Below are 27,950 nucleotides of genomic sequence, written 5' to 3'. Positions count from 1 at the left end.
CGCGGCGGCCGTAGGGCTCCGGAGTGCAGTGTCGGGCGGCGCTACGGGTGCGCGGGGCGCGGGGCTGGGGTCGGGTCGGCGGCCCGAGGCGCCCGAGCGGGGTGCGCGCAGCGGGCCGCGGCCGCCGAGCAGCTATGGCGGAGGCCGCGCCGTCCCACCTGGCGCTGCCCTCGGGTCTGCTGGAGCTGTGCGCGCTGCTGGGGCCCTCCCGGGACAGCCTCCGCGGCCCCGAGGTAAGGGCCGGCGGGCAAACTGAGGCGGGAGCGCCCGGGCGGCGGCTGCGGCAGCGGCTCGCCGGCGGCTGCGCGGTGGGGGCGGTGCGCGGGGCCCCCGGCCGGGCTCACCCCCCGCCGCGGCCCGCCGGGTGCGGGGACGTGGCTGCCCCCCGCCAGGAGCAGTCGCGGGGGCTGCGGCTCCGGGAGCGGCCCCGAAGAGGAGCGCGGGCTCGGAGGACGCCCCTGCCGGTCCTCCGGGACGCACACCTGGGCAGGGTGGAGGCGGGCGGGGGGCGGGGAGGAGGGTGAGGGGTGCGGCCGGGGCGCGGGTTCACGTCCCGGAGGAAAGGGGGTCCTTCGCGTGCCCGGACTCGCCGTCTCCTGGGTGCGGGTGGCGGTGTTGCGGCCGCTCGCGGGGAAGCCTGGCTGCTTGTCGCGCGCACGAAAGGCTGCGCCCCCGACCCCCCCACCCCCTTTCCTGTGTCTGGGCAGCCGGAGTGACGCACCCTTTCCCGGAAAGCGCAGTTTGGGACACTCTCGGTCCGCGTCTCCTTCCCGCGCCCTCACTTCACTTTGGTTGCGCGACCCTCGCCTCCGGGTCGCTCGGCGCCTTCTCTCTTGGCTCGGGACGTCCGTACGACTCTGTCTGTGGCATTTTTCTCCGGCGGGTGGCGATGCCCAGAGGACTCCAAGGTTACCCGCTCCACCGCCCAGTTACCCGGGCAAGTCCGTATCTCGTTCTGGACGACAGCGGAGGAGGTGCAGGAGGGCACCGGCGTGTTTAGGGAGGCAGAGTGGAAGGGCTGAGGTCAGCAGGAGAAGCCAGATAGGCTAAAAATTAACTGGAGAAATGGCTCTTAATCTCCTTAATTTTTTAAAACTGTATTTATTTATTTGAGAGAGGGAGAGACAGAGCGAGCAGGAGAGGGGGAGGGGCGGAGGGAGAAGCAGAACCCAACTGCCCACGGGGCAGGGAGCCTGAGCTGGGCTCCATCCGAGGACCCCGGGGGATCATGACCTGAGCAGAAGGCAGACGCTTCACTGACACTGACTGAGCCCCCCAGGAGCCCCATCTCCTTGACTTTATTTTTTTGTTTTTTATTTTTTTAAAGATTTTATTTATTTATTTGGCAGACAGATCACAAGTAGGCAGAGAGGCAGGCAGAGAGAGAGAGGAGGGGAAGCAGGCTCTCCGCTGAGCAGAGAGCCCGATGCAGGGCTCCATCCCAGAACCCTGGGATCATGACCTGAGCTGAAGGCAGAGGCTTAACCAACTGAACCACCCAGGCGCCCCATCCTTGACTTTAATACAGAGCTGACTTCTATGGTCTCTGCGTTTCCCTCCTTTCTTACTCCCCTGCCCCATGTCTGCATCCCCTTTTGACCACTGTCTCCCCTGACCCTCAGTGACCGAGTTATCTCCCTGCCTCTGCTTTGCCAAATGGCATTTCCTCCTTTTTCTTCTCATAGGAAATGACCTGGTTTCAGTTGCTTCTGGGTGATTTCAACACACGTGTCGGTTGCCCCAGGGTGAGACGCGTCTCGAGAGCGGGGTGATTCAGCTTCGGTGTGCGCAGGGGTGCTTTCCTGACCCAAACAGGCCACGGTTTTCCCAGGCGAGCGGGCCTCTTGCTGCGCTGCATTTTGACTCTTACCCTTTCTATCCTGCATGCGGGTTCTGTTAGGGGTTCGGCAGAAGGCGGAGAGCAGGAGCAGCCTGGCGGGATGGGCCCAGCTTCCTGGACTGCGCCTCCTTTAAGGCCGGTGCTGACGTTCCAGTTAACCAAACAAATGACTTCATTTGGCTACTTTTGCTCTTACAGCAGTTCTATTCCCAGCGTCCGAGGCTTTTTTATAACTTTGAAAACCCCCATTTCTCTGTTGCTGAGGCATTCCTGCTTGGCGACAGAAAAGCCCAGAGGTATGCAGAACATCCAACTTCATGTGAGGGTAGCGAGGTGTCCGAACTTCCCATTTCATTTCTTGGATGGGCTGGTGTTTGCTCTGTGAGTCTAGTGGCAATGACTTGGAGCCTACAGGTCGGTCCCCATGGGAGTTTCTGGGCCTGCATTTCCCTGTACCCTGTGGTTGCCGTGGAGACCAGGCGGGGGTGTGGAAGGACCCACTGCTAGCCCTCCCAGCGGACAGAGACCAGTGTTCATAGAGTAGGTCACTAAGCCTAATTCTTGCGTGCAAAGGCAACACTGTAACGGTTCTTGGTAGAGAGCGTCCTGGCCTTCGGCCTTCGGTTTCCAGAGCAGCAGGGTCCACCAGACTTCCTGAGTGATGACGCCCGTGCTTCTCATCTGTGCCATCCAGTGCGGCAGCCACTGGCCGCACGTGGCTACCAGGTGCTTGAAGCGTGGCCACTGAGGAGCTGGACTTAAAATTTCATTTACTTTTAATTAATTTCAATTTCAATAGCCACGTGGCCCTTCACGGTGGTGGACAGGACAGTTCTAGAGCATTAAAATAAAAAATCTGTTTCCCGTCTTATCTCATGAATGATGACCCATCCTGTACGACGATCAGTGCCACTCTGTAATCTGTAGAAATAAATCTGTGGCGCTGGGAGGCAGGGCGTCGTGTGTCTCACGTTTTGTTATTAGCTCCAGGTTTTCGGACTGAAATGGTTGTTACCGGGGAGGGCTTAGTAAATCAGTGCCTGCGAGAGGAGAGGAAGAATGGGTGTCAGTGGTCCGTGGAGGTGGACCTTGTCTCACCCGGAGGGGAGGAAGGGCAGTCACAATACTCTGGGATCCAGGACTGTGCCTTCTGGAACTTGCTCTGGTTATGCAGTCGGACGTGTGCAGATGTGCGGCAGTGCACTGTCCACTGCCGCCTTTGCTCAGACTGCGCGCGTGACGAAGAACCGAGAGCACACCCGCGGTCCCTCGGTAGGGGACGGGGCAGGTACGCTGCTGAGTCATCCCCGAGTGGCCCCGTGTGGTCCCAGCTGTGACAGGAAAGTCGGCCGCGCCGTGTGCGTAAGTGGGGAAAAAACTGGTGGAACTGTTGGAAGGGCTGATGGTGGGGGCGGTCAGACTGGTAAACACCGGAGACGTGGGAAGACGGTATTTCCCGCACAGGGCACTGACCACCGTTTCTCAGAATCAGGGGAGGTCTTGCCTTTCTGTTCTTTTATTCTTCCCGCATTGTCGTTCGCTTTTAAACGTGAGACTGTGCTGCTTATCTGGCCTGAAGAGACAGCAAGGATATACGTTCCGAGGAAAGACGGTGTGCGATGAGCTATAGGTGCCCGGTCAGCGGAAGTTCGGCCATTTCACTGTAAGTGGCCAGATGAGTAGAGGGAGCGAGAGGTAGTTTATTGGTGCTAGTGTGAGACCCGACCGTGTTCCACGCAGACTGAGTGTGCTCTGCGAGATCGCGGAGCTCAGGCTGTGGGGGATGGCAGCACCTGCTGAGAGCCGTCTCCTGTGCTGGACTGGGGACATGGAGAGAAACCTACAGTCCCCACCTCTCCCTCCCAGCAGCTCTGAAGGTGACATAGTTCCCCTGTGCCGGCATCGGTGCTCCAGAGGTGCTGAGCCAGCGGAGGAGGAGGCAGAAGGAGGTGCTCCAGGAGGGGAGGAGGGTGGGGAGGCGGGAGGAGGTGCTGTAGGAGGGGAGGAGCCAGGGGCTTGATGGCCTGTCTTCAGGTGAGGAAAGTCTCCCTCCGGTGGGGGTGAAGGGGAGGGGGTCCCTGGTGAAGGAGGAGCAGGGAGGGCGCTGGTCACGTGTCAGGCAGAGTGGAGAGCAGGGAGAAGCCTGGGAATATGGGCGCTTGTGTCTGGAGAATGAGGTTCAGTGGCACACGGCTTTGGGGCACCCTGGCACCGAAGAAGGCTGGCCCACGGCTCAGGCGTGCGGTCCAGGTTGTCGTCCTGCTCTGTGACACAGGCACACGTGTGATACCTACAAGGAATACGTAGTAGTGACAATAACGTCCGGGAACAGACTCAAGCTTTCATTCTGGTGGAGGGACGGGCAGGGTCTGGGAGGCTGGTTTGAGCCCGTCAGAGGGTCTGCAGGTAAAAAGCTGGCCCTAGGTGGTAGGAGCCACTGCCCGCTGGGACATGTGATGAGGTCATATGTGTCTTTTTTTTTTTTAAGATTTTTATTTATTGGGGGAGAGAGCTCATGCGCAAGCGGCGGGGGGGCGGGGCAGAGGGAGAGGGAGGAGCAGACTCCCCACTGAGCAGGGAGCCCCATGTGGGACTCCATCCCAGGACCCTGAGATCAAGACCTGAGCTGAAGACAGGCACTTCACTGACTGAATCCCCCAGGTGCCCCCTGTTTGTGAGAGTGGCCAGAGGTGCAGGTGGGGTGCCCTGGGCCCGGTGGGAGGAGGCAATGTCATCCTCCTGGCAGAAACCTTGAAGGATGAGTTTGGGGGGAATCTGTAACCCCTCTGAACCATGGGCAAGGTGGCTGCGAGGTTTGGATATATGCAGATGGGGTGGCCCTGGGGCTGCTCTTGGAGACCTTTCAGGCCAGCGGCCCTGCAGTGTGGGTTCTCAGCTGGAGTGAGAGCAGGAGCTGGGGCGGCTCCACAGACCCGAGGGTCGCTGCCTCTGTCACAGCGGAGTGCGGGAGTGGAAGCTCAGGGTTTAGAGAAATCAGCAGGAGATTCATTTTTGAAGCTATAATTTCAGGGACCCACTGCGTATGTCATGTCGGGAGGCAGTTGGGTGTGGTCTGGGATTGGCAGGAAAGGAGTCAGCCCTGGGGGGCGGGGATGGGGGGTCGCAGCCTGGAAGGAGCAGTCTGCCTGCGCCCTACCCAGGAGCCCTACCCAGGAGCCCAGGGCGGAGGGAAAGGGCAGAGGGGAGGTTGCAGGAAAGGGACTGCACAGTGTGGCCAGCTGTGCTCTGTCCTCCCGGAGGTGATGTTTGACGGGAGGAAGGAGTGGACGCACATATTTTCATAGATAAATAGGTCCGGGTGCTGGATTTTGATAGGAAGTTTTTCAAAAGGTTTTATATAACTCAAGCCGTGGTTTCCTTTCATGCCTGATGCACAAAGATTTAAAAATTAGCCAGTAATACGGATTTCCCGTGTTTGGTCTTTGTTCCCACTGGTATTAACCGTTTTCTTCAACATAAAGAAATCATTGCCTGAATTGAAATCACACAGCATAAAAACAAGCTTTCTGATGTACGTCTACCGGCGGCGTGGTATGAGTCCTCCAAGAGGGAGAGTTCCCCTCTGGTTCCACGATTCTTACTGAAACCGGGTTGCTGGCTGCCCCTTTCCTGCCGGTGACAATTCCATTTCTCCCAGTGACAGTGACGTCCTTCCTGATGCCCTGAGTCCCTCAGAGGTCTTCTGTCGCCCACTGCCCACCCACCCTGGCATCCTCCCACCCTCCCACATGCTTATCGCCCCGCGACTCCTGCCCTTGACCTCTCTGTTTCTCCGCTAGCGTGGGACTGACCTGCCCGCTTCGTTGTCTCGGCCCGTCGACCTCGTCCGGGGGCTCGGGACGCAGCCTGGCAGCCGTGTCCGCAGACTTGGCTCTCTCAGGATTCGTAGCCAGACAGAACAGAGATCGGGGCAGAGCCCGTGCTCTTTCTGTCATCTGGGGGGAAAGTGAAAACGTGAAACGTTTTGTAAAAATTGGATACCGAGTTAAAGTTTACAAATGTTCTGTCCGAATGACCCCATCGTGTAGACCCCGGGCGACCATTTGGTTGCGGGAGGAAGGTTGCATCTCTTCTCTCTGAGGCCGCCTGTCCTGCTCACCCCTCAGTCTGTGTCCCCAGGTCAGTGGCGACCGGACCGCTGGTGTGGGGCAGGGTGTCGGCACCCCATCTGCAGCGGCCGGACAGCATACAGGGCCCCCGCCTGCCAGCCTCTGAGGGCATGTGGGGCCTCTGGTGTTGGGCGTTGGGGTTGAGGCCTTGACCTGTGACCCTGCCCCCTGCAGTGGGAAGCTCAGGGATGCTGCGTTCGCTGCTGCGGTCCTAGCAAAGCAGGATTTGAGCTCGGGTCTGCCTGTCGGCCAGGCTTGGAACTGTCAGGCCATGTGCCCAGGGGCAGCCGCAGAGCCAGACCCTGCGCCGTGGGGTGACTCGCCTGAGCGCACGATCCCACGGGTTCCTGAAAGCAGCTTCCGAGCTCCTCCCTGTCCGGGGCCGCTGGTGGTGAAACCCGCGCCTGGTGGCTTACTTGAATTTGTTCCCGCTTAGGTGTCCCTCAAGAAGGGGGTCGGCAGCTCCTCTCCTCTCGATCCAGAGGTCCTGTCCGTGTTTGTGCCTCCTTTCGTCACTAAGGAGGACAGTCAGACGGCTGGCGTCCCCTCTGCGACTCTGAGCAAGGCCAGAAGGCGCTCCTTCAGGAAGAAGAGGGACAAACCCAAAACAGAGCCCTGGAAGGGCCTCCCTCCTGAAGACGTTAGTGTCCCCGATGGCGTGGACCTGCTCGCCCTGCCGCAGCTCTGCTTCCCAGGTATCCCCCGCCCCACCTTCCGCCACACCCACGGTGCCGTCTGGAAACCAAGTCAAGAAAGGGCAACAGATGGGGCTGGTGACCCCTGGCAGCCTTGAGGTCAAACTGCAGGGCTCAGTTATCTTCATGGAGGGGGTTTGGGAGCTGAAGGATATGTAGTCCATGTAGTGTAGCCCCCGAATGTCGGAGAACAAGTCCCTGGCGAGGGCCTGTGGGGTTGGCCAGTGCAGTTGGGATATGTGTTTTCCAGGGATTTTCCCCTTAGATTGGCGGGTCTGTCTTCCAAAGGTCAGCTTGTGGATCAGGACGAGTGAGCCTGCAGCGTCTCCCCCCAGGGCGTGCTTTGGTCCGGGCTCCCCGGCCCCTGTTTTCTGTGCCCCTGGGACCCACAGCCCGGGCGCTCGTGCTTTCCCCACCTGGTCCGTTCCCGGCAGTGGGCGGCCCTCCTGTTTCCCCCTGGTCCATGAGAAATGCCGAGTAGCTGATGTAGAAAACTGAGTAGGGACTTGCCCTCCGTCGTTTCCTGTCTGGAAGGTTCCATCGGGAACGGCTGCTGTCTCCTGGTCTCAGGGATTACAACTCAGGAAGAGCGAGGACAGCCCCGTGCCCGCTGTGCTCAGACACGTTCGCCTCCCCCAGGCGCACCCCAAGGGGTTTGTCTGAGGTTGTCCTCGTGATCCTTCTCTAGATCTTGCAGAGCACAGAGGGTGGCCGAGAAATGGGTCCTGCAGAGGGACAGGGGGTGGTGGCTGGCCAGTGGCCTGACCCCCCAGGTGCCATAGCTGGCAGGGTGAGGCCAGGCTCTGTAGGCCGAGAAGTGGGCTCGTGGGCAGCCCGGGCTCAGAGGTGGTTGCTGCGGGGTCGTGACGAGATTTCCTCTCCTTTCCTCATCCACAGGGGGTATGTACGTGGCCTCGGAGCCGAAGGAGGACTGTGTCCACTTCCTGGTGCTGACCGACGTCTGTGGGAACAGAACGTACGGCGCGGTTGTCCAGTATTATCGGCCCCTGCGCGTATGTGACTGACGCGAATTCTCTCGGAAGTCAGGCCGGGGTGGTTTTTATTTTTGCCAAAATACACACCCCAAGCCACCACCCCTGTGACCACTCTAGTGGGTGTGGGTCCGTGGTGCTAAGTGCGCTCCTGCTGCTGGGAACCCCTCCCGCGTCTCATCCCAAAAGATGTTCGTCTCCCTGGAAGTCCCTCCCTCGGCCCTCCTCCTGCCTCCACGGGTTTGCCTGCTCCGGACACCTGGTGTTGGTGGACTCGGGCTGCACGTGGCCTCTGTGTCCGGCTCCCGCTCAGTGGACGGGTTCAGAGTTCGTCCACGCTGGGGCAGCGGCGCCTCTGTCCTCACGGCCGAGTCCTACTGCCGGTGTGTGTGAGCCGCGGCTGGTTTCCCACGCAACCGCCGAGGGCATTTGGGTTCTTTTGCTCTGGTGATGGCTTTGGGCCTCCCCTGCCTGGCAGGGCCACTTGTGTGACCCGGCCGGCCTCTCGGGAGCTCGTGGGGGCCGCCATGCACCTGAAGAGGCGGCGTGACCCGCTGCCTGTGTCGGAGGGTTTTCGGGAGCAGAAGGGGCCCCACTGCTTCATCCAGGAAGTCCAGGAGTCCACACTGAGGGGAGGTGGCCGCCCGGATTTTCCTCCCCTCTCTGCCGTCAGAGGCGGGGCAGCTGCGGTGGGAGAGTTATCCCTGAGTGTCGGGGGCACAAGACACAACTCGATGGGCTCTGTCCCTTCCTGCCCGTGGAGTGGCATGGACGCACCTGGCGTGCGTCAGAAACACGGGGGAGCCCCGCATCCTGCTGGGCTCTGAGTGCACAACCTCAGTGTCTAGGCCGGGCGTCCCCGGGGCAGGTGGCGGGCAGCACGGGGAGGCCAGCCCTCATGGCCGTGTGTGTGAGCTGTTGCAGCCATGACATTGACAGCAGGCCCGCCTGCCTGCCCGGGTCAGGTCGGGGCGGGAGACAGAGGGCCCGAGTTCTTGCCTCTCCCTGGTAGTGTTTCCCGCGGACACAGGACGGGAGGCTGGGTCATTCAGGAAGGTGCTCGTCTGTGAACTGATTGCTATGAGAAGTACATGTTATTTTTATTATGCATTTGAAAAAGGTCACTGCCCTCAGCTTTACCCGTGACTCCCCCTACACCTGGCTTTTGGGGTGCTCACCTGTCCGCTCGCCTGTCCTCTCAGCGCCGGCATGGTTTCGGGGTGTTCCCTGGGCCCTCCCCGTGTGTCCAGGGACCACCCACGCCCCGCCTTGCGTGCGGCCCCTCCCGGAGCGCAGACGGCGCTGTGGTCCTCCTGTGCCGCGGCCCGCTCCAGGCACGACCTCCTGCTCTCATTTAATCCACACCACAGTGAACCGACCCCGCTCTCCAGATGAGGACGCGAGCAGTCGCACGGGGTGGGGGGTGACTTGCCCAGGGCCCCTAGCGCCCTGACGTGTGGGCAGTAGGCGTCAGTTCGATGTCGGTGGGCGGACGAACGACGCGCCTGCTGCTTGCCGGGCTCTGCCAGCACCCGTCTCGCAAGACCCTCACGTTCGCACCAGCCCCAGGTGAAGCTGTTGTCACACCCGCCATCCCTACTGACACCCCAAACTACCCTCCATGGGACCGGAATGTGGCCCCCCGTGACATGCCACTTGTAAGCTCCGCGGTGGTCTGTGCCTCTGGAATCCCGGCGCCAGGTGCTTTCTCCAGTTGAGACCCCCCAGCTGAGACCCGCACCCCTGCCCCAGCACACACACAAACGCTCGGCGCTACAGCGTTTTTCCTTCGTGAGCAGAGCCCGCGGCCGGTTCTGTGTCTTACTGTTCTCACTGTGGGCCCTTCCCCCCGGGCGGGGTGGGTCTCACCACCTCTGCCACCTCAGTATGTCATGAACTGTGGACAGCAGGCACCGGGAGCGGGGAGGGGGGTGTCCTGTGTGGACTGGGACTCCCAGTGACGCTGGGGGCCTGTCCTCTCTGACTGGGACTCCCAGTGACGCTGGGGGCCTGTCCTCTCTGACTGGGACTCCTAGTGACACTGGGAGCCTGTCTGCTGTGACTGGGGCTCCCAGTGACATGGCGAGGGTACCATCCACACTGACTGGGACTACGGAGGGAGCGCCGGCCAGGCGGTGGGGGAGCTGGGTGCTGTCCAGGCCCCTGCCCTCTCTCTCCTGTCTGCAGGGGCCCACACTGCTCATGATAGAAGCCGGGAGTGGCCGGGTCAGGAGGTGACATGGGCCTGTTGCTTTCTCTGCAGGACGAGTCGTGTTTCTACAACGGCAAGGCGCACTGGGAACCGTCCTGGCCGACGGTGGGCATGGCTGGCTGCTTTGTCCCCTTCGCCGTGTGCGTGGTCTCCAAGCTGCCCTATTACAACGCCCTCAAGGACTGCCTGTCCTGGTGAGCCGCGCGGCCCGCTTGTCTGCGAGGCCGCCCCCATGCTGGTGGGTGGCGGGCGGGCTCTGGTGTGGCTCCGGGAGCTCCCGTGAAGGCCCAGAGGCGTCCGGAGGTGGTAGCGTGTGGGGTGCTCGGCCAGACAAGGGAGGGCGAAGCCAAGCTGTGGGGAGTAATTAGTGCGGACGATTTGATATTTGGTTTTTCAAAAAGACGCGCATGAGAAATGGCTCTTCTGGCTGAGACAGGAGGCCGCCCCCGTCAGGCCTGGCAGTTCACGGGCAGTTGACGAATCACCTCCCTTGGTGGCATCTTTACATTCATGCCGACGCCGAGTAGGAGGCCTGAGGACCTAGAGAGGTTGTGATGGCTCTGGAGAGCATCGCGCTCGTTCCCCGTGGTCGGGGGACGACGGTGGCGCGCAGACACGGTCCAGCCCCTGGCCACACGCGCCCTGGCCGCCTGGTTTGCATTCTCTCCAAGTTCTAGTCTTGGAATTCGCGGCGGTTTCGTGAAAGACAGGGGCGGTCCGCGGAGGCTCACCTTCGTGTCATAAGACCCACCCATCACCCCTGGCAAGTCACAGACTTCTAGAAAGATAGTCATTTTGGTTCTCGGCCTGTGGTCGGAGGGACGAGCAGGAATCCTTCCCGGCCGAGCTCACGATCTTCGGAACTCAAGTGCCAGCGCCTTCATGTTTCAGTTTTCGAAGTGCGGCTTGTCTCTGCACAGGGCGTGGGTCTAGCCTGCGTCTTACTGCCCGACACGAAACGCCTCGTAGAACAGAGCGCTCGCTCGGTCTCCCGCCGGGGCGGCGTGAGTTGAGTGTGTGCGCGTGGGCATGGCGTGGGCAGTGATGGGATGAGAAGTTAGGACAGGGTCCCCGTTTCTTTAGTTAACCCTTCATCTTCAGCACCGGAGGGTGGAGGCGCGTCCGCCCATCTGCGGTTTCCCCTTCTGGGAGGCGGGCGGGTGATCCCACCTTCCTCGAACAGAACAGGTTTGGGCCGCACAGCGCCCGCCTTCTGAGGACGACAGCACCTGTTCCGACACGGGGTCGTTCTCATGCCACTGGCAGCAAATGCCGTCCTGCTAGACATCCACGCACATGAGTGTTTAACTTGAAAAACGTGTTTGGTTTCCCTGCTTCTCAAGTTTTCTCTCTCTCAGTGGTTGTTGCTACGGGACGGGAACTAGAAAGCAGAAAAAACAAATGACAGAAATCCAAAAGGCAGTTTATAAATGTAGAGTCATAGGTTTTTAAAGTGTTTTTCTGCTATCATGGTAGCATGTAAACTGTGCCTCTGTGGACAGACATTGGGAGAGGATGCTTAGCGGTGTGTGCAGAACTGGAGTATGGAGTCTTTGTTCTTTTGGTTTTTTTTTTTTTTTAAATCAATACTATTCTTTTACGATAAATAACATACAGAGGGACTATTGAATTATCTCCAAATCCTGACACTGGCTCCAGGAAGAGCTATGATTTGTTACTTAAAGGAAGAGCATTAGCACTTGGCTTGCGGGCATGCGTGGGGGGCGAGGCTGGGGTCCGGCCCAGGGCACCGAGGCAGGGTGTTCGCCGGCACAGTTGGCTGAAATTTTCCAAGTGTAGACACCGTGTCACCACTACCGCCGTTAACAGAGAGAACATTTCCACCCCACACCAAAGTCCCCTCAGGCCCCGTGGTCGCTCCCCAGCCCCTCTGCCCCCAGGCACCTGCTGGTCCACTGTGCAGTTCGGTCAGTGACCGCTCTGCCTTGAACAACACGGTTTGAACCGTGTGCATCCGCATACACCCGGATTTTTTTTGACAAATATAGTACAGTCCTGTAGATGTATTTTCTCTTCCTTAAAATTTTCTTAAAATCGTTTTCTTTTCTGCAGCTGACTTTACTGTAAGAACACAGCGTATAATGCATATGACACACATATATATAATGCCTGTTCATCGACTGGGTCAGGGGCCAGGCTTCTGGTCGGCAGTGAGCTATTAGTAGTTCAGCTTTTCGATGGGGTGAGAAGTTCTACTCAGGTTTTCAGCGGTGTGGGGGGATGGGTGCCTTTAACCCCTCACATTGGTCAAGGGCCAACCATACTTCAAAAGTCAGAATGCATTTGGGAAACAAACATGGTCAGGCACTTGCTTTTGAGATGTTTACTCGCTGCTGAAGTAGGACCCAGGCAGAAAATTGCACAAATTCCTGCTGCGTAACCAGCACCCACAGCAAGAAGCAGAACATGCCGGACCCCACCCCCCCCAACACCCCACTCTCCCCGTACCCCCTCTGCAGGCAGGCCCCCCTCCCTGACCCTGGGCGACCATGCCCTGTCGTCTCATGTCCAGGGTTGTCCCCCATTGCCGGACGGCCCCAGAGCTGCTGGCAGACACACGAGCACAGATTAGAAATGCTACGATGACAATTGGAGGCTCATACTTATTTTGTGATTTGATTTTTTTTTTCTTTTAGTTTATTGACTCATCTGAAGCTCTGTAAAGATTTTGAAGTTGACAATCACATAAAAGATTTTGCTGCAAAACTGTCTTTAATACCTAGCCCGCCGCCTGGACCCCTTCATTTGGTAATTAAATCTGGAATTTTGTCTTTTCTTTGCGAATAGCTCAAGTCCTATGACGACGGTGGTTTTAATGTTTTAAACTATTTCTTACGTTCTGGTGTATTTAAATTAGGCTTCTCGGGTTCCTTACAGAATCATCTGATTACACAGTTTCTAAAGATGAGTTTGCCCGGTGGCCCACGATACGTGGTGTGGAACTGGTGATGGCCCCCTTAGTGCTTAACACACCGGTGCATTACTTGCAGAAAACATACAGAATTTACTTAAATTACAAATTTCCCTTTCGTTTATTTGTCTGGCATATTGGGTATGACATTGACTCATGTTTTCTCCTGTCCACGGTGATTCACGAAAAGTACCCGGCTTATTTTTTGGTTTTTCCCAGTGCCACTGTGTTGTTGAATGACTGGCCAAGCGTCCTGGGGATCTGGGTTTCCCTGGCGTGCTCGTCCTGAAACGTGGTTGGCTCTACGTGAGGGTTTTGGGCTAAGGAGAGCTGTGAACAAAGACAGCCCACGTTCCCCCTTTGCTGAGTAATGGGGCAGACAGTTGGGCTGTGATGACACCTGTCTGGCTCAGCAGTTTCCAGACTGATGCAACCACCAGGTGCTTCCTCGTTCTCCGAGAGGCGCCCACCAAATTAGTGTCTCGACACAGACTGTAAATGTTGACCCTGTTCCGCTCAGTCCCTTCTGGGAGATGAGACAGGGAGCTCTCCGTTCCCTACATATGGTTATTCACAGTTGGAAAGATTTATTTTATTTTGCAGGAGACATGGGATTATGAACTTAAATTGTATATTTTTAATATCACCCTACAGTGTGTGGGGTCGGGGGGAATCCTGCCTGATGCATTCCAGGCCCAGAGACAGAGCAGGTTGCCTGCGTACCTTGGTTCCACTCCCAGAATCCTATGTAGGGACATTTTTGGGGTACTTGTTTTGTGCAAGGCCCTCCTCTTTATTATGTGGATAATTGGTATTTTTTTAATGGTTCAGTGAAGTCATCAGAGTTTCCCTTCTTGCTCAATTCACTCAACAAGTATTCCCTGAGGACCAGCTAAGCAGGGAACAAGACCAGGTTCAGGACAGTCTGAGGGTTGGCCGTCTGTATTAGCTTCTGCCTTCGAGCATGAGTAAGGCTCGAACCCGTACCAATCTTCGTCCCTCGGAATCTTGGATTGAGTCATACGTGGTTCTCCCACTTTTGCTACCTCGTGAGAAAGCTTCCTGGGAGTCGTTCTGGATGCCTCTTCTCTTCACCCCTGCGTTCCCTCCATCGCTCACCCCTGATGGGCCAGCCCCTGGCGTTTGCCTCTGGTTGGCCAACCCCCCGCCCCCCCGCCAATGCAGGGCCACGGGCTTCTCCCATCTGTGTGACCTGAGGAGCTGCAGGTCTGTCCACGTCCATTCTTCACCCTTCGTTCAGTTCATGCTTTGCACAGTGGCTGCAGAGACTGTTAACATCTCTCCGTTGGACTCTCCTTTTATGCTTAAAACCCCAAATGGCTTCTTGCTGTGTACCTACAGCCAGTTCTACCTCTCTGGCCCCTGTGTCATCACTGTCCTCCTCTGTCTGTGTCCTCACCCCCTTGTTCACTGTTGTCCAGCCACACTGGGTGTCCCTCTGTCCCTCATGGGTGCTGCCCCAGGGCCCTTGCACATGCTGTTCCTGGAAGTCAGGTTCTTCGTGACAGCCTCTGTGACCTCCCACCGCATCTCCATGCCCTGCCCCCTTCCCGCGGAGCCCAGCCCTGTCTGCAGTTGGGGCTCACGCACGTGTTTGCTGCATGTCCCTCTTCTCTGTTGGCCCGAGCTGCGTGAGGAAGGGGCCCCCTGCCGAGCTGCATGTGTGGCACTGTTACCACACCCGCCCTGCCCTTACTGCTCCCACAGTTGTGGAGCAGAAGAAAGAACGGATGGGTTGTGTTTTGGTGTTAGCCTGTCGTGTTCTCAGAGCAGGGCCTGCCTCTCGCTTCTTGTGCGTCTGTCTGAACGAGCTGCGCCCGGCTCAGGCCTGCTGCTGTGACCCTCCCCTTGTGGCCTCACCAGCTCTGAGGCTGAGACGGGGCCCTGACCCATCTGCAGGGGTGTCGAACCACCGTGGCTGTTCCTTATTCCTGAGACACGCGAGGCCAAGGTTCTCCTCTGACCCAGGAGCCGGTTCAGCACTTTCCAGAGCCCACTGCAAACACTTCGGTGGCGAGGCTGTGTAGCTGGTGGCCAGGAGCTGCAGTCCCCGGGAGTCAAGTGTGGGGTCATCTCCGGTCCGGGTCGGAAGAGGCGGTGCCCAGCCTCAGCCCGGCCTGGCGCGGCGCCCTTTCGCCGATGGCGCCTGGACCACTGGCCCGAGGGCGGGAGGGACACCCCACGGCCCTGGCTCGCTCTGCTGCTGCTCTGCCCACCAGTGGCTCTGACCTCATGGGCTTTCAGAGCTCGGGCCAAGTTACTGGGTGTGCGCACGAAACGTGCCTTTCCCTTCTCACCGCGCCTGACCCGCTTCCTGCGTCGCTGTCGGCGGGGAGCCCGTTGTGTGTGGAGCTGCGGGAAGTGTTTCTCTGAAATGTCTCCCCTCAGTTTCTTCACCTGTGAGGTGGGGGGCCCCAGAGCCCAGCTCAGAGGGTGTGGGTCTCCCGCGCGGCGAGGTCGCCGGCGTCCGGCGGGACCCGACAGCGTCCCTGCTAAGAATGATGGTGTTTGTATTTAGTTTTTATCTGTAGTTGGGAAGCCGGTCGACGTGTTTGTTTTTTTTTGAAATATCGAGGGGAGTTTTCCACATACACGTCACCATTTTTCCTAGTTCCTCGCCCCTGGGAGCGTGTAACTCTGCTCCTTGTTTCGTTACCGTCCACACAGGCGCACCCGCCTTGCTTCTGACGCGTCCCGCTTCCACAACCAGTGGGTGACAAGACGCTGCCGTCAGGGGCACTTGCAGAAAGTGGTCCTTTCTTGTCCTCTGCACAAGCAGTCACACAGAGCAGTGGTGACACGAGCGGGAGGAGGTGTGGATGGTGAACATTCGTTCTGGAACCTTCTCTAGCGAGGGCTCTGCATCTCTCCGTGTCTCTCGTGTGTCCTCCTTCCATACTTTCCCTGGCGGGACCTTCTCTGTCCTCAGATTCTAATCTCCTCCCTGTGTTTTCAGCCCAGCACTGCTCACACTCAGTTCTGCTCGTCCCCAGCTCCGGGGGTGCTGCTGGGGACCCTCCCCAAGGCTGACACCCATGGTCAGGAATGAACTTGCCATCAAGCTGGAAGGCCCCTTGGTGGAGGGGCCTCTAACGTCCTCCTCCGTCCACTGTGTCCTTTAACACAGAGAGGGCATTTTGCAGATATCAAATTGGAATTGAAGTGTTATTTTGAAATACTATCACTTGGAAAAATAAAGTCTTTTCTGCGATTTCTTGAAGTGCATGTCTTTAAGGCTTTAACAGTTATGTTGAAAATACTAAGAGAATTTGTAATGTGCAGTGAGCGTTCTGCCCAAGATGAACCTGATCGTGCTTGAGTTAGAGCCTGTGCTGACCGGAACACACGTCCAGGTGTCAGTCAGTCTTCACCGATGAGCAGTTTGCTAATGAGTTAGGACTGTGGGCAGACCGGCTGCAGAAGATCTTCAGTACTGGATCTACGTGTGAGCCTTTCTCTGCAGTTGTGTGTGTCTAGACTGTTTGGTTCTGGGACATACACGGTGACAGCGTGAGTCTTCAAGCACGTATCCTAACTCAGACGCCTTTGGCGCCTAAACAGAGAGTCTTGGTGTCTCTCTGTCTCTACTAGGAGCGGCTTTAAACTAATTACGGAACTTGGTCATCACAGATATTTAACATGAAGCCGCTGCAGATTGTGTTTCCCTCCCGTGCGGACCCCGAGAGCCCGGTCATCGACTTGGACCTTCACTTGCCGTTGCTGTGTTTCAGGCCCGAGAAGGTGCTGCAGGTATGTGTCCCTCCGGACCTGGGACAGTGTGTTGGTTGGCTTAGTGGGCGTCTATCCTGTCATCTGGAGGGCGATTCCGGGGCACGTGTGTTCCAGAACATTCCAGAACGTTCTGGAATGTTCCACCACGCACTGGGGATAGCTGCTTTTTGGCTTCAAGCAGACATTCAGGACAGTGCACGCCATTGACAAGTAGTGCTTTTTGGGGGGTTAAAGGGGCTTTCGTCTTGGCACTTGGAGCTGGGAAACCGGGTGAGAACTGGCTTCACACGCGTGGTCAGTGCTTGGAGCATGGTCGCAGGCGTGTACACGGTGTTGTCGGTTTCCCCAGATCCTGACGTGCCTCCTCACGGAGCAGCGGATCGTGTTCTTCTCCTCCAGCTGGGCTCTGCTGCCGCTGGTGGCCGAGTGCTTCCTGGCCTACCTGCACCCGTTGCAGTGGCAGCACACGCTCGTGCCCATCCTATCGCGCCAGATGCTGGACTTCGTCATGGCGCCAACATCCTTCCTCATGGGCTGCCACCTCGACTACTTTGACGAAGTCAGCAAGGTTAGACCTCGACCGTTCACTGGCGAAAGTCAGATCCTTGTGACCCTTGCGGGGACCGGGAGAAGTGGCTTCAAAAGGGTCCTGCAGGGAGGGCCATGTGCTCCGGCTACGGGGAGATGGTGGTCCCTCCTGTCCCTGGGGCTCGTGCCCCTGGTGCCACAAATACACACAGGGTGCCAGTTGCACCATCTCCCTGTGCCTCTGGGAGTGTCCAAGGCTGTAGGGTCCTGGGCGCTGGGACCCTGTGTTGCCTCCCCACCCGCTTAAATTTCCAGGGTTCCGTGGCTTCCTGTAGCTCCAGCGAGCAGAGCGCGGGCGTCCGCGCCGATGGGGCCTGCTCTCCGGCCTGGCTGTGGCCGCTTTTTCCTTTTGTGGCCTCGAGTGAGGTGCCAGACCTTGCTGAGCCTCAGCCTCCTTGAGTCTGAATGACTCGTCCTCCTGGACTGGGCTCCGTGCGGGGACCACTCCACACCCGCTGACACGGCCGGCGTCCCCGCTCCCCGTCTCGTGTTTCTCTGTTTGGCTGAGCTTCTGTGGTTCCGTACTGCTGGGGACCCTCCTGCTGGAAGGTCCTGTCCACGCCACGCGTCGCTCACAGTGCCGGTGGGTGTGGGCCTCGCTGCACGCGGTGACCTTTCACTCGCTGTGGCTGACCCGTACCAGCGCGTTTGGCCCTCTTGTCTTGCAGAGCTTAACTGGACACTTAGGTCGTCAGGGCTGGGGTCCCCGACAAGAAAGCAGAAAAGCCGGGCAGCTAAGACCAAACTGCACTGGCACCCCGCTTGACATCTTAGATGAGACCACAGCGGCATCCTGTCTAGTAGCCTCCGTGGGAGTCATGTTTTTGAGACATCCTGAAACAACACCACTATCCCTGAAACACGGGTCACTGTCACAAGTGAGACCGTCTCTGGGTGTCAGCCCATGAGACCAGCAGCAGGTGAACAGTAACCTGCTGGGTAGACGGGTGTGTGGTCAGAGCACTCGCTGGTGCCCATGCTCAGGAGGCTCAAGATGGGTTTTGTTTTTTTTTAATTTGACAGAGATCAGAGGTAGGCAGAGAGAGAGAGAGGAAGGGAAGCAGGCTCCCCGCTGAGCAGAGAGCCCGACGTGGGGCTCGATCCCAGGACCCTGAGATCATGACCTAGGCTGAAGGCAGAGGCTTTAACCCACTGAGCCACCCAGGCACCCCTCAAGATGGTTTCTCGAAAGAGCTTGTAAAAAGTCTAAAATCAGAACGGCAGCCCTCTCGGGTCCCCTCGCTCTCAGAGAGATTTTTTTAAGATTTTATTTATTTATTTGACAGAGATCACAAGTAGGCAGAGAGACAGGCAGAGAGAGGAGGAAGCAGGCTCCCTGCTGAGCAGAGAGCTCAATGTGGGGCTCGATCCCAGGACCCTGAGATCATGACCTGAGCCGAAGGCAGAGGCTTTAACCCACTGAGCCCCCCAGGCACGCCTCTCCGGGAGCTTCGCACCATCGCTCGAGAAACCTGGTCCCACTGCCCGCCACTCTTCGTGTGGTCTCCCTCTTCATTCCTCGAAGTGTGCGACCAAGAACCCAGGCTCGGAGGGATCAAAACTCCCGTAACAGCAGTAACTGTGCCGGCCTCGCTGTCATGGCTGAGGTCGAAGGAGCCAGAAGCACTTGGCATACAGTAAGTGCCTAATAACGTATATTTAGATGGTGAGCTCCTGTGGATTTGTGATGCTGTGATGTCAGGCAGAGGTGGTTTGGCTTTCGAAAACACCTTTATTCACATAAAATACCACGAAGTTTTCCCGAGGAAAATGTGCAAGTCAGAGGCTCTTAGTAGCTTGGCAGAGTTGTGCTGATGGATTTTAGATGTTTTTGGCCCCATCGCGAAGACCCATATGCCTTCGCATCACCCCACATGGTCCTCCGGCCGCCCCCACCTACGCGTGTCTCCGTGGATTTGCCTGTTCCACACGTGTGGTTTTAGGGCCGTAGCTGGCCTTGAGAGGCTGCCTTCGCTCAGCACAGTGTTTTCTAGGTTCGTCCACGCCGTCCATCCACGTAGCCGTGGTTCTTGCTGCTGAATCAGATCACGTCATGCCAACGTGCCACAGTTTCTTTGTCCGTCATCTGTCGACGGACATTAGAATTGTTTCGACTTTAGACTGTCGTGACCGGCGCAGCTGTGAGCCGTCCTGTGCGTGCGAGCTCCCGTGCAGACCTGTGCTCTCGCCTACCGTAGGCGGCAGCCACTCACCATCCAGCCACATTCTCCAACCCCCCCCCGCCCCCCCGCGCTGTGCGTTCCTGTCCTGGCCGTCCTGGCGAGGGGGACGTGGCGTCTCACTGTGGATCTGGTGTGCGTTTCCCCGGCGACTAACACCGGAGCACCTTTGCACGTGCCTTCCTTCCCGTCCTCAGCGCTCACCCGTTGCCGCCCTCCTGTCACGTGGAGCCTGGAGCGTTTCAGAGCAAATCCCCGGGAAGGTGCTCCGGGCCCTGTGGGGACTGGCCGCTCCTGGGGAGGAGCCGGGTTCTTGCCAAAGCCAGTGACTCACCAAGTGACAGACAGACTTTGTGGAAAGGCCATTCAGACCTTCGTAGAAGGAATGGAAAACGTCTCCCAGTCAGCCTGCAAATGAGGAAGAAATAAGGCTGTGCTCTCAAGTTGAAAATGTGTGCCTTTTTTTAGACATTAGGGAAAAAAACCACCTTGTTTCAGGCCGTTCCCCCGGGAACCTTCACGGGCACGTCCACCCGGCAGCTCGCATCCGCAGTCAGGAAGGAGGCCCACTCAGGGACTTGCGTGTTCTGGAAGATTTCGGGACAGGCACAGGCTGGAGAGCGTGTCGGGTCTGGATGTTTTCCTCCGTGGGGCCGGGGACCCAGATGCCGTCGTGCGGCATGCGTGTGCGAGAATGTTCACAAGGGGCCGCGCGGCCCACCTCGCCTGTCAGCCGTGTGTTTGGGCTGGAAGACGACGTGTGCTTGGTTCCCGTGCCGCCTGGACACGCATTCAGAGCGGGGCCGTCAGAGCGCCCAGGGGCTGCTGGGCGCCGGGCTCCCAGAGCGGGACTCGGTGTCTGTGTATCTCGTCCCGCATTAGGCTTGACCAGGAACCCGGTACACAGTGCAGGAATCCTAAGTGTGTGCTCCTTGAGCCCGGGGCCCGGCCCACCCCCAGCCCTGGAATGTTCTCTCCAGGCTCCCTGAAGTGGCCGGCATTGTTTGTACCCGGGCCAGGGAAAGCCAGAGACCCGTCCGGAATCCTGACTCCGACTGGGGTGGGTTCCATCCAGTCTAGCTTGTGGACGTGACTCACGGCAAGCCTGCGTTCCTTGGTGGGACAGTAGAAGGCGCAGTGTGTGATTTCATCAGCCATGACGCTGCCGTAGGGAATGCAAAGTGTGTTTTTGTGTTTTCAAAGGCGTCTGCAAATGCAGAATCTTAAACGATCTTTCTCAAACTTGCAGGAAGCTGATGGTCTAATTCTGATAAATATGGATAATGGGAGCATCACGTGTTCTGATGACCGGGAGGTCGACGTCCCTGACATCCCCCTGCTGGCAGCGCACACGTTTATTCAGAGGTAAAGGTGGGGGTCAAGTGCGCCCGGACGGCTCTGTTCACTTCTGCGCTTGTGGGCTCGAGTGTCTTTCCCGTCTTACCTTCCAGAGCCACGCTGTTTGTCTTTAGCGTTTGGAAGTTATTTGTGAATGTTTTAAGGTGGAAGTCATTAGTCCTTGTTCTGAACTTGTCTAGATACCGGTTATGGCCCCACTGAGTCAGGTGATGGTCCCGTCCCCCGGAGACCTCCCACCCTCTCTGCCCTGTGGTCTGCCTGTGACTTTTGAGGTTCCCTTCCCTTCCCTCCTTCCCTCTTCTACTCCTCCCTCCCCTCCCTACTCCCTTCTTCCCTTCTCCTCTTCCCCAGCCCCTCCCTCCTCCCTCCCCTTCCCCTCCCTACTTCCCTCCCTTCCCTCACTCCCCCCCACCCCACATGTATACAGACCCACATGATGCCCCCACGGGGCAGGATCTGTGTGCTGCCCCCACGCCATACAGCGCAGAGGTGGGCACCTCACCCGAGTGAGCGAGACGTCATCCTGTCTGGGTTCAGGGTCAGGTTGACTAATGTCAACCCCCATCAGTGCTCTTACCGCCTTGGCCCATATCTGGCAGCCGCAGCCTCTTCCTGGCAGGGCCAGGTTAGGCTCTGGCCTGTGTCGCGTGGGGCTCGAGGACTTTCTTGCTGGAGCTGCTTCTGGGGCGGGGAAGGAGCTATCCTTCCTGTCTGCCGGGTGGGGGCACATCTGGCTGCCCCTGGGTGTGTGCAGGGGAGCGGAGCAGGGTGTCCTGGTGGAGTGTCTCCGGTGTGAGCCTGCAAGGGGAAGCCAACATTTGTAACCGTTCACGTTTTGGTGCGCAGAAGCCGCCTTTCCCCGACTCTGGGAGTCTGACGATTTGGCGCTGCGGGGCCTGGTGTCCGGTGGTTCTCAAGCGTGCACTTTGGTGGCACGTCCCCTGTGGGATGGGGGCCCTGTGCTCGTCCGTGTGGTGGTGTCCGATTCGAGGACAGACCCAGTGGCTTGTGTCTGTGCTTGGCTGGACCCGCACCTGGTGGGACGTGCCTCCTACAGCCTCAGCCACGTGAGCTAACCCAGGTGCCGTCGTGGTGCCTCGTTAAGGCTCCGAGGCCGCTCCAGGCGACGGTGGTCAGTGTCCCTGAGGTCCTGGGGTGCTGGTGTGTCCACACAGGGCCTTTGGTGGAGTGGGACAGGAAGCAGCGCCCTTCCCCGAGAGCCCCGCTCCTCCTCACCCTCTCTGTCCCCCGTCTTCCTCTTCCTCACCTGCATCTGTGTTCACGGTGTCCTCCCTGCCCCTGACCTCCCCGGCGCAGGACAGGGGCCCCAGCTCTCCGGGGCAGAGTGTGGCAGAGCGTCCAGGTAGGAGGGCCAGCCTTCTCCTCCAGCGGAGGGGTTGTCCCTGCACACAGCACACAGGCGGAGGCCCCGGCCACAGGCAGCACCACAACTCTGTGTGGATTCCCTCCCCGCCGTGCCCCTGTGCTGCCAGTGCACGGCCAGCTCGTGTTCCTTCTGAGTGGGGGGTACCTGACTGGGTCCGCTGGGGTCAGTGGGGCTGGGACACCGTCCCCAGCAACAGCTTCTTGTCACACGCAGGGGTGAATCTAGAGCGCTCCTCAGCCCACCCTAGCCCTGCCAGCTACTCGGACCTGGTCTCAGCCCGCCTCCCTGCCCACTCCCCCACGGCCGCTCCCTGCCTGCTCAGGGCTGTCCCGTCTGTCTGGCGTCTCACCTTTCAGGACTAGGGTCCTCGAGAGGCCCCCTCCAGCCACCAGCGGGCTCTTTTCCAGCTGTCCTGGTCTCCGATCCTCCCCTCCTCCGCCATGACCTCCTATTTGGGGTGTACTCCTCTGTTTTTTTCTCTTTCTTCCCTCTTGAATGTAAGCCGCACCCTGCAGCTTTGCCTGTGGTCCCCACGCAGCCCATGCCCAGGTGGCATCTGGCATTTGGGGGCGCTCAGGAAACACGGGTCAGACGCAAGGGCATTGGGTGTGTGTCTTCTGCAGTAACCCTGCACGCTTGCTGGATGGTTTCCAGAGCTGCGGCCTTGATCGTGCTGGGGAGGCTGGGGAGCCCGGGGAGCCCGGGGTGGCTGGATACCAGTGCTGGGTGTCTGGAGAGCGGGCGGCCGCGAGCTGTGACACACAGGCCCTTGGGTCCATCCGGTCCTCCCAGACAGGGCACGGTGGTGGGCAGCCCCGGCCGGGAGGCAGCCTGTGCTGGAAGCCCTTTGTCCTTCCCGGGGTGCGGGGTGCGTGCTGTCGCGGGGCGGAGCCGGGCAGGGACGGATCCGGCTCGGGTGGAAACGGGAGCGGCCATGGTGGAGGCCCCCGCAGGCTCGGCACGGATGAGCTGTTCGTGTGGAGCAGGGACGGGACGCTCCGGGGACAGGTGTTTGCCATCTCGGCGTGGAAGTTCCCGACGCGCCTTCCCAGCACCCGGAGTGTTGGTGCCCCTGGGAGCGCGTTCTCCCCGCCTGGGAGCGCGGTCCCGGCGTGCGGTGCTCAGCGTCCCGCTTTCCTTCCCAGGGTCCAGAGCCTGCGGCTGCACCACGAGCTGGACCTCGCGCACCTGGGCGCCAGCACGGACCTGAACGAGGGGCGCGCGCGCCGGCGGGCCTGGCAGCGGAGCCTCAACTGCCAGGTGCAGCACGCGGCCCTACAGCTGCTCGTGGGCGTCTTCAGGTACCGGGACCCTCCCTGCCACCCCGGGCGGACGCGGCTGAGGTCCTCGCCCCTCTGGGCCCGGGCCGCTGGTGGGGGCTCATGCCGGCTGCGGCTTGGGGCCGGCCTGGAGTGGGGACATCGGGTCACTGCGGGAAGGAAGCTGGCCCCCCCAGCCCCCCAGCGGGCGGCGGCACTCAGGATCTGTCCCTGTCATCCTCCCTCTGTCTTCACTCCCGCGGGTGCCGCCACCCTGCAGGGCCCGGACGGAGCCTTTGTCATTCGGCGGCTGGTTCTCAGCTGACAGGGAATGTGGCCTGTGGGCTCGCTGACCCCAGTGGAGACTGTACTTAGCCATGGAAGATCATACGTGTTCACGCCCAGGGTCGGCCTGTCCCGGGTCGCCCCCTTGTGTCCTCTTTGTCATCTGCAGGATGAAGGAGGGGCTGGAAGGGGAAGAGGGCGGTGACGGTCCCCAGGGAGGGGAAGCCGAGCTTGTCCTAAAGCAGCTGGAGGAGAGGGCACGAACCAACCCAGCCCTCCCGGGGACGTGGGACTGGGCTTGCAAACCGTGTCCTTTTGGTTCTTTCCATGTTGCCAAATCGCCATGGCTGTCTCCCGTATTTAAGGATGCTTCCACACTTAGACCGTCTCTCTCGTTGTCAGGGACGTGAAGAACCACCTGAATTACGAGCACAGGGTGTTCAACAGCGAGGAGTTTCTCAAAACCAGGGCTCCGGGCGACCAGCGGTTCTACCGGCAGGTGAGGAGCGGGCGGGGCTGGGGCGCACTCGCGTGTCCTGTCCCACGCCCGGGTCTGTGTTCACGGCACCGTGTGGGGACGCTCTCTCAGCGTCTGTTAGTGTTTCATGCAGTATTAGTGTTTCCAGAAAGTTCATTCCAGCTTGGTTGGTTCCTTTGGATCCTCTGGCCCCATCTCAGTTTTTTCCTTTTTTTTTTTTAAAGATTTTTTAAATTTATTTGTTTGACAGAGATCACAAGTAGGCAGAGAGACAGACAGAGAGAGAGGGAGAAGCAGGCTCCCCGTTGAGCAGAGAGCCCGATGCGGGGCTCGATCCCAGGACCCTGGGATCATGACCTGAGCCAAAGGCCGAGGCCTTAACCCACTGAGCCCCCCAGCCGCCCCCTCCATCTCAGTTTCTTGATGTGCTCTGCAAAGTGTAGTTCCCCGTTATGAAATGCACCCATGCTATGTGTAGCGGCTGAGACATGTTGACAGACACGTGTGCCCGGGAGCCACCCCTCGGCCCGGATGGAGACAGCTCCAGCGGCCCAGATGGTTCCTGTCGCAGGCGCACGGCCACAGGGCCCTTCTGTCGGACGCGGCAGGGGGCGCTGGGTCGGTCCCCTGCTCACAAGCCCGTGGGCCACATCTGTTCGTGTCTTTTATGAGGATTCCTGTCTGGGGCTTCGAGCTGGCGGCTGGTGCCGACCTTAGGGCTGTTCCCACACTTTCCGGGTGGGCGGGAGCAGCCTTTCCCCGGGGGCTGGTCTCCCTCCTCCAGCAGGAGCTGCTGCCCCAGCCACTGAGAGCTCCTAGGCCTCCCCCTGCTCTTCCCTGCCCGCTCCTCTCTGCCTAATTCCGCGTGCTTCCCCCTCCGGGGCAGAGCCTCCACACCCAGCCTGGGTTAGGGGGCCCCCGTGCAGACTTCCAGAAGTTTCTCTGCAGAGCTGCCTCAGCCTTGAGCTCCAGGCGGGTCTCTGGGCTGCTGCCCTCCATGGCGCCCCATCCAGCTGATGACCAAAGGGGTGTCTGAGCTCCCGTGCTGCGGCTCCTCTCATGACTGAGGTCCACACAGGCGTCATTCATGTGGCCTGGCCAGCAGCCTCTGCCGCTCTCTGGGCACTGCCCGCGCCCTCATGTCTGCTCTTGGACGTTTGCTGGACAGACATGCTTCCCCCGTTCATGGGCACCCTGGCCGTCCGCTCCCTCCATGCATACTGCCCAGGGCGTAGAGCCTGGCCTGTGGGCCCATGAGATGCTGCCCACAAGGGACCCTGCCACGAAAGGCGCCACAGACAAGCACAGGGAGAAGCCACAGGGATGCTCGCAGGGCCAGAGCAAAGGCGGGAGCCCTGCTCGTAGTCGGGTCAAAGCTGGGACCGGCGCCTGGGCTGAGCTCCCTGCTCTGTTGGCTCGTGGGGAGTTCTCTAGCGGTCCCCGTGAGCCACGGCTGCCGCTTCTCATCCTGTCCCGCCTACTCCTGCCGTCATTCTTCTGCGGGTGTTTTGCACGTGGGGTTTCCAACACTTTCCTCATGGGCCCTGTGCCCCTGAAGCCCTCCTGTCACCCAGTGGAGCCATGGCCTGTGGGCCTGGGCCTCGTTCCCTGCAGGCGGCTGGCCCACAGCAGGGAGCAGTGTGGGGACAAGTTGGGGACAAGCCCTGGCTGCTGGAGGGTCGCCTTGTCCAGTGAGAGACCAGGGCCAGGTCATGGGAGCCACAGGCACTTGCTGTGAGGAGGAGGCTTTGGTCCCCAGAGATCTGGAGTCAGAGGCCACAGGGCACTGGCACTATGGCTCTTGCTGTCATGATGGGAAGTGGTTGAACTTCTGAAAGTTCGGTGAGTTTTCAGACACGGAATGGCGGCCCGTGGCAGTGGCCTGGGGAGGACCTGGAGGCCAGCACTGCAGGGTGCGATCAGTGGGGACAGATGCCTGCTTAGGACCTTGTGTCTGAGGAGCTGGGGGCTGGGGAGAGGCCGCGGCTGACGGGGAAGGGGCCGGGTGGCCGCTCGGACGGCTCGGCGAAGGCCAAGAGCATGGCGGTAAGTGGCCTCCTGTGGTCTGTTTCAGGTGTTGGATACCTACATGTTTCACTCTTTCCTTAAAGCCCGGCTCAGCAGAAGGATGGACGCCTTTGCCCAGATGGACCTCCACATGCAGTCCGAAGACGACAGGTGCTGTTGGCCGCGCACACGACTCGGGACCAGATGCTTGAGCAGCATGGGTTCATTTGGGGGATGAATGACACTTCGAGGGACGCGTGGGTGGCTCAGTTGGTTAAGTGGCTGCCTTCGGCTCAGGTCATGATCCCAGCATCCTGGGATCAAGTCCCGCATCCGGCTCCTTGCTTGGCGGGGGGCCTGCTTCTCCCTCTGCCTCTGCCTGCCACTCTGTCTGCCTGTGCTCGCTCTCTCTCCCTCTCTCTCTCTGACAAATAAATAAATAAAATCTAAAAAAAAAAAAAAAAAAAAAAAAGAATGACACTTCGACCAGAAAATCTCACATTCAGAAACATATAACACATGGGGCTCGTCCCCAAGAGCTGTCTGGGGGGGACACCGAGCGCAGTGTGCACGCCCTGCCGTCGGCCTTCCCTCTCCTGCTGCATTGCTGCTGCCCCATGCTGTTCCAGCTCTTCCCACACTGTTCCCGACAGACTTCGTTTATCTCTGTCCCTTCCAGGGGACAGTCTGTCCTCCAGCCGCTGGCCGCACGGGGGGGAGACAGATGCAGCGCTCCCGCTCTGTGTCCCGCTCGCGTGCGGGAAGAGCGGGCAGTGGGTGTTGCGTGGAGAAGAGGCATGGGTGCTGAGACGTGTTCTGCGGCCGTACTTGTATCTACAAGGTGTTGCTTTTTTCTGGCCCCAGATTAAACGGGATGCTGATAAGCCCAAGAAGACCCACCATCGAGAAGATGACCTCACGGAAATTCTCGCCCCTGCACATCGCCCACAGGCGAATGGTGGTCAGCATGCCCAACCTGCAGGACATCGCCGTTCCCGAGCTGCCTGCCCGGAACGCATCGCTTCGCAAAGTGGACACCACGGGCTGCGGAACCGGCAGCATAGGTGATAAACCGGCCCCGTCCGCACGTGGCTCCCGCCGCTGGCGAGTCGCTGACCGCAGCCGGGCTCTGTCTCAGTGCAGGGGAATGTGGGTTTTGTTTTTGTTTTAGTGGTTTAAGTGTTTGAAATATTTCTCGAGTGTTTATCTTGCAAACTTGTTCGTTACGGGATATGCTTTTTTACCCGTATTTTCCACCCACCAGTCACGTGCCATAGCTAGCGGCTCTGCACGGTTTTGGTGTCCCTCACGTACATGCGAATCTGTGTGTCCGTATAAAACACTGTGAGCTGGGGGCGGGGGGGAGGTCCCGTGGCCGCTGCCTTAGGCTGAGGCCACCGGTACCCGGTGCTGCCCCCTGGTGACCGCACACAGCAGAGCGGCGGGCCGAGGGAGGGGAGCACCTGGCCGGCCACAGTGGGGGCCGTGTGTCCAAGAGAAAAGCCCTCCATGACAGAGCAGGCGTCCCGAAGGCACTGCTGGGTCTCCTTTCGCGGTGTCTTCCTCGCTGTGTGAGTCTAGGCAGCTGGCTTCCCCTCTCTGGGCCTGTAATTCCTCTTTTGTCAAACCCAGGGATGTTTTTCACCCCGGCTGTGCTCACTCCACTGTGGGAAGGTGCTCTGCCCTCTCCGTCCTCTGAACCTTCACCTGGAGCTCCCCTCACCCCAGGGGCCTTCCTCTCCTCTGAGTTTCACAGCTGAGACTCTGTCTCCCTGGGTTGAAGGGCCTACCCACACGACTGGCCTGGTCCCGGTCCCCTGGTGCCACTGGAGAGGCCCTTCAGTGACATTTGT

The 27,950-nt window shown here is 59.3% G+C and overlaps 1 protein-coding gene across 4 annotated transcripts in view; it reads left to right on the top strand.

The window, feature by feature from the left end:
* Positions 1 to 27,950, top strand: part of DENND3 (DENN domain containing 3) — a 49,986-nt gene continuing 22,036 nt past the window's right edge. The window contains exons 1-12 of one of the 4 annotated variants that reach the window (XM_047724563.1): positions 16 to 233; positions 6,407 to 6,665; positions 7,563 to 7,678; positions 9,921 to 10,063; positions 12,527 to 12,638; positions 16,453 to 16,572; positions 16,904 to 17,122; positions 20,572 to 20,687; positions 23,214 to 23,369; positions 24,015 to 24,111; positions 26,165 to 26,268; positions 26,962 to 27,161. In XM_047724563.1, the coding sequence (XP_047580519.1) occupies positions 135 to 233; positions 6,407 to 6,665; positions 7,563 to 7,678; positions 9,921 to 10,063; positions 12,527 to 12,638; positions 16,453 to 16,572; positions 16,904 to 17,122; positions 20,572 to 20,687; positions 23,214 to 23,369; positions 24,015 to 24,111; positions 26,165 to 26,268; positions 26,962 to 27,161 (1,741 nt within the window). In that variant the 5' untranslated portion in view covers positions 16 to 134. Of the gene's footprint in view, positions 234 to 6,406; positions 6,666 to 7,562; positions 7,679 to 9,920; positions 10,064 to 12,526; positions 12,639 to 16,452; positions 16,573 to 16,903; positions 17,123 to 20,571; positions 20,688 to 23,213; positions 23,370 to 24,014; positions 24,112 to 26,164; positions 26,269 to 26,961; positions 27,162 to 27,950 lie in introns of those variants that run through there. The other 3 variants (XM_047724562.1, XM_047724564.1, XR_007126496.1) reach the window with 3 other exon arrangements.

Source organism: Lutra lutra, chromosome 4, assembly GCF_902655055.1.
Source record: "Lutra lutra chromosome 4, mLutLut1.2, whole genome shotgun sequence".
Classification (NCBI taxonomy): domain Eukaryota; kingdom Metazoa; phylum Chordata; class Mammalia; order Carnivora; family Mustelidae; genus Lutra; species Lutra lutra.
The sequence above is the reverse complement of the archived record's forward strand: the minus strand, read 5'-3'. Positions and strand labels throughout refer to the sequence as shown.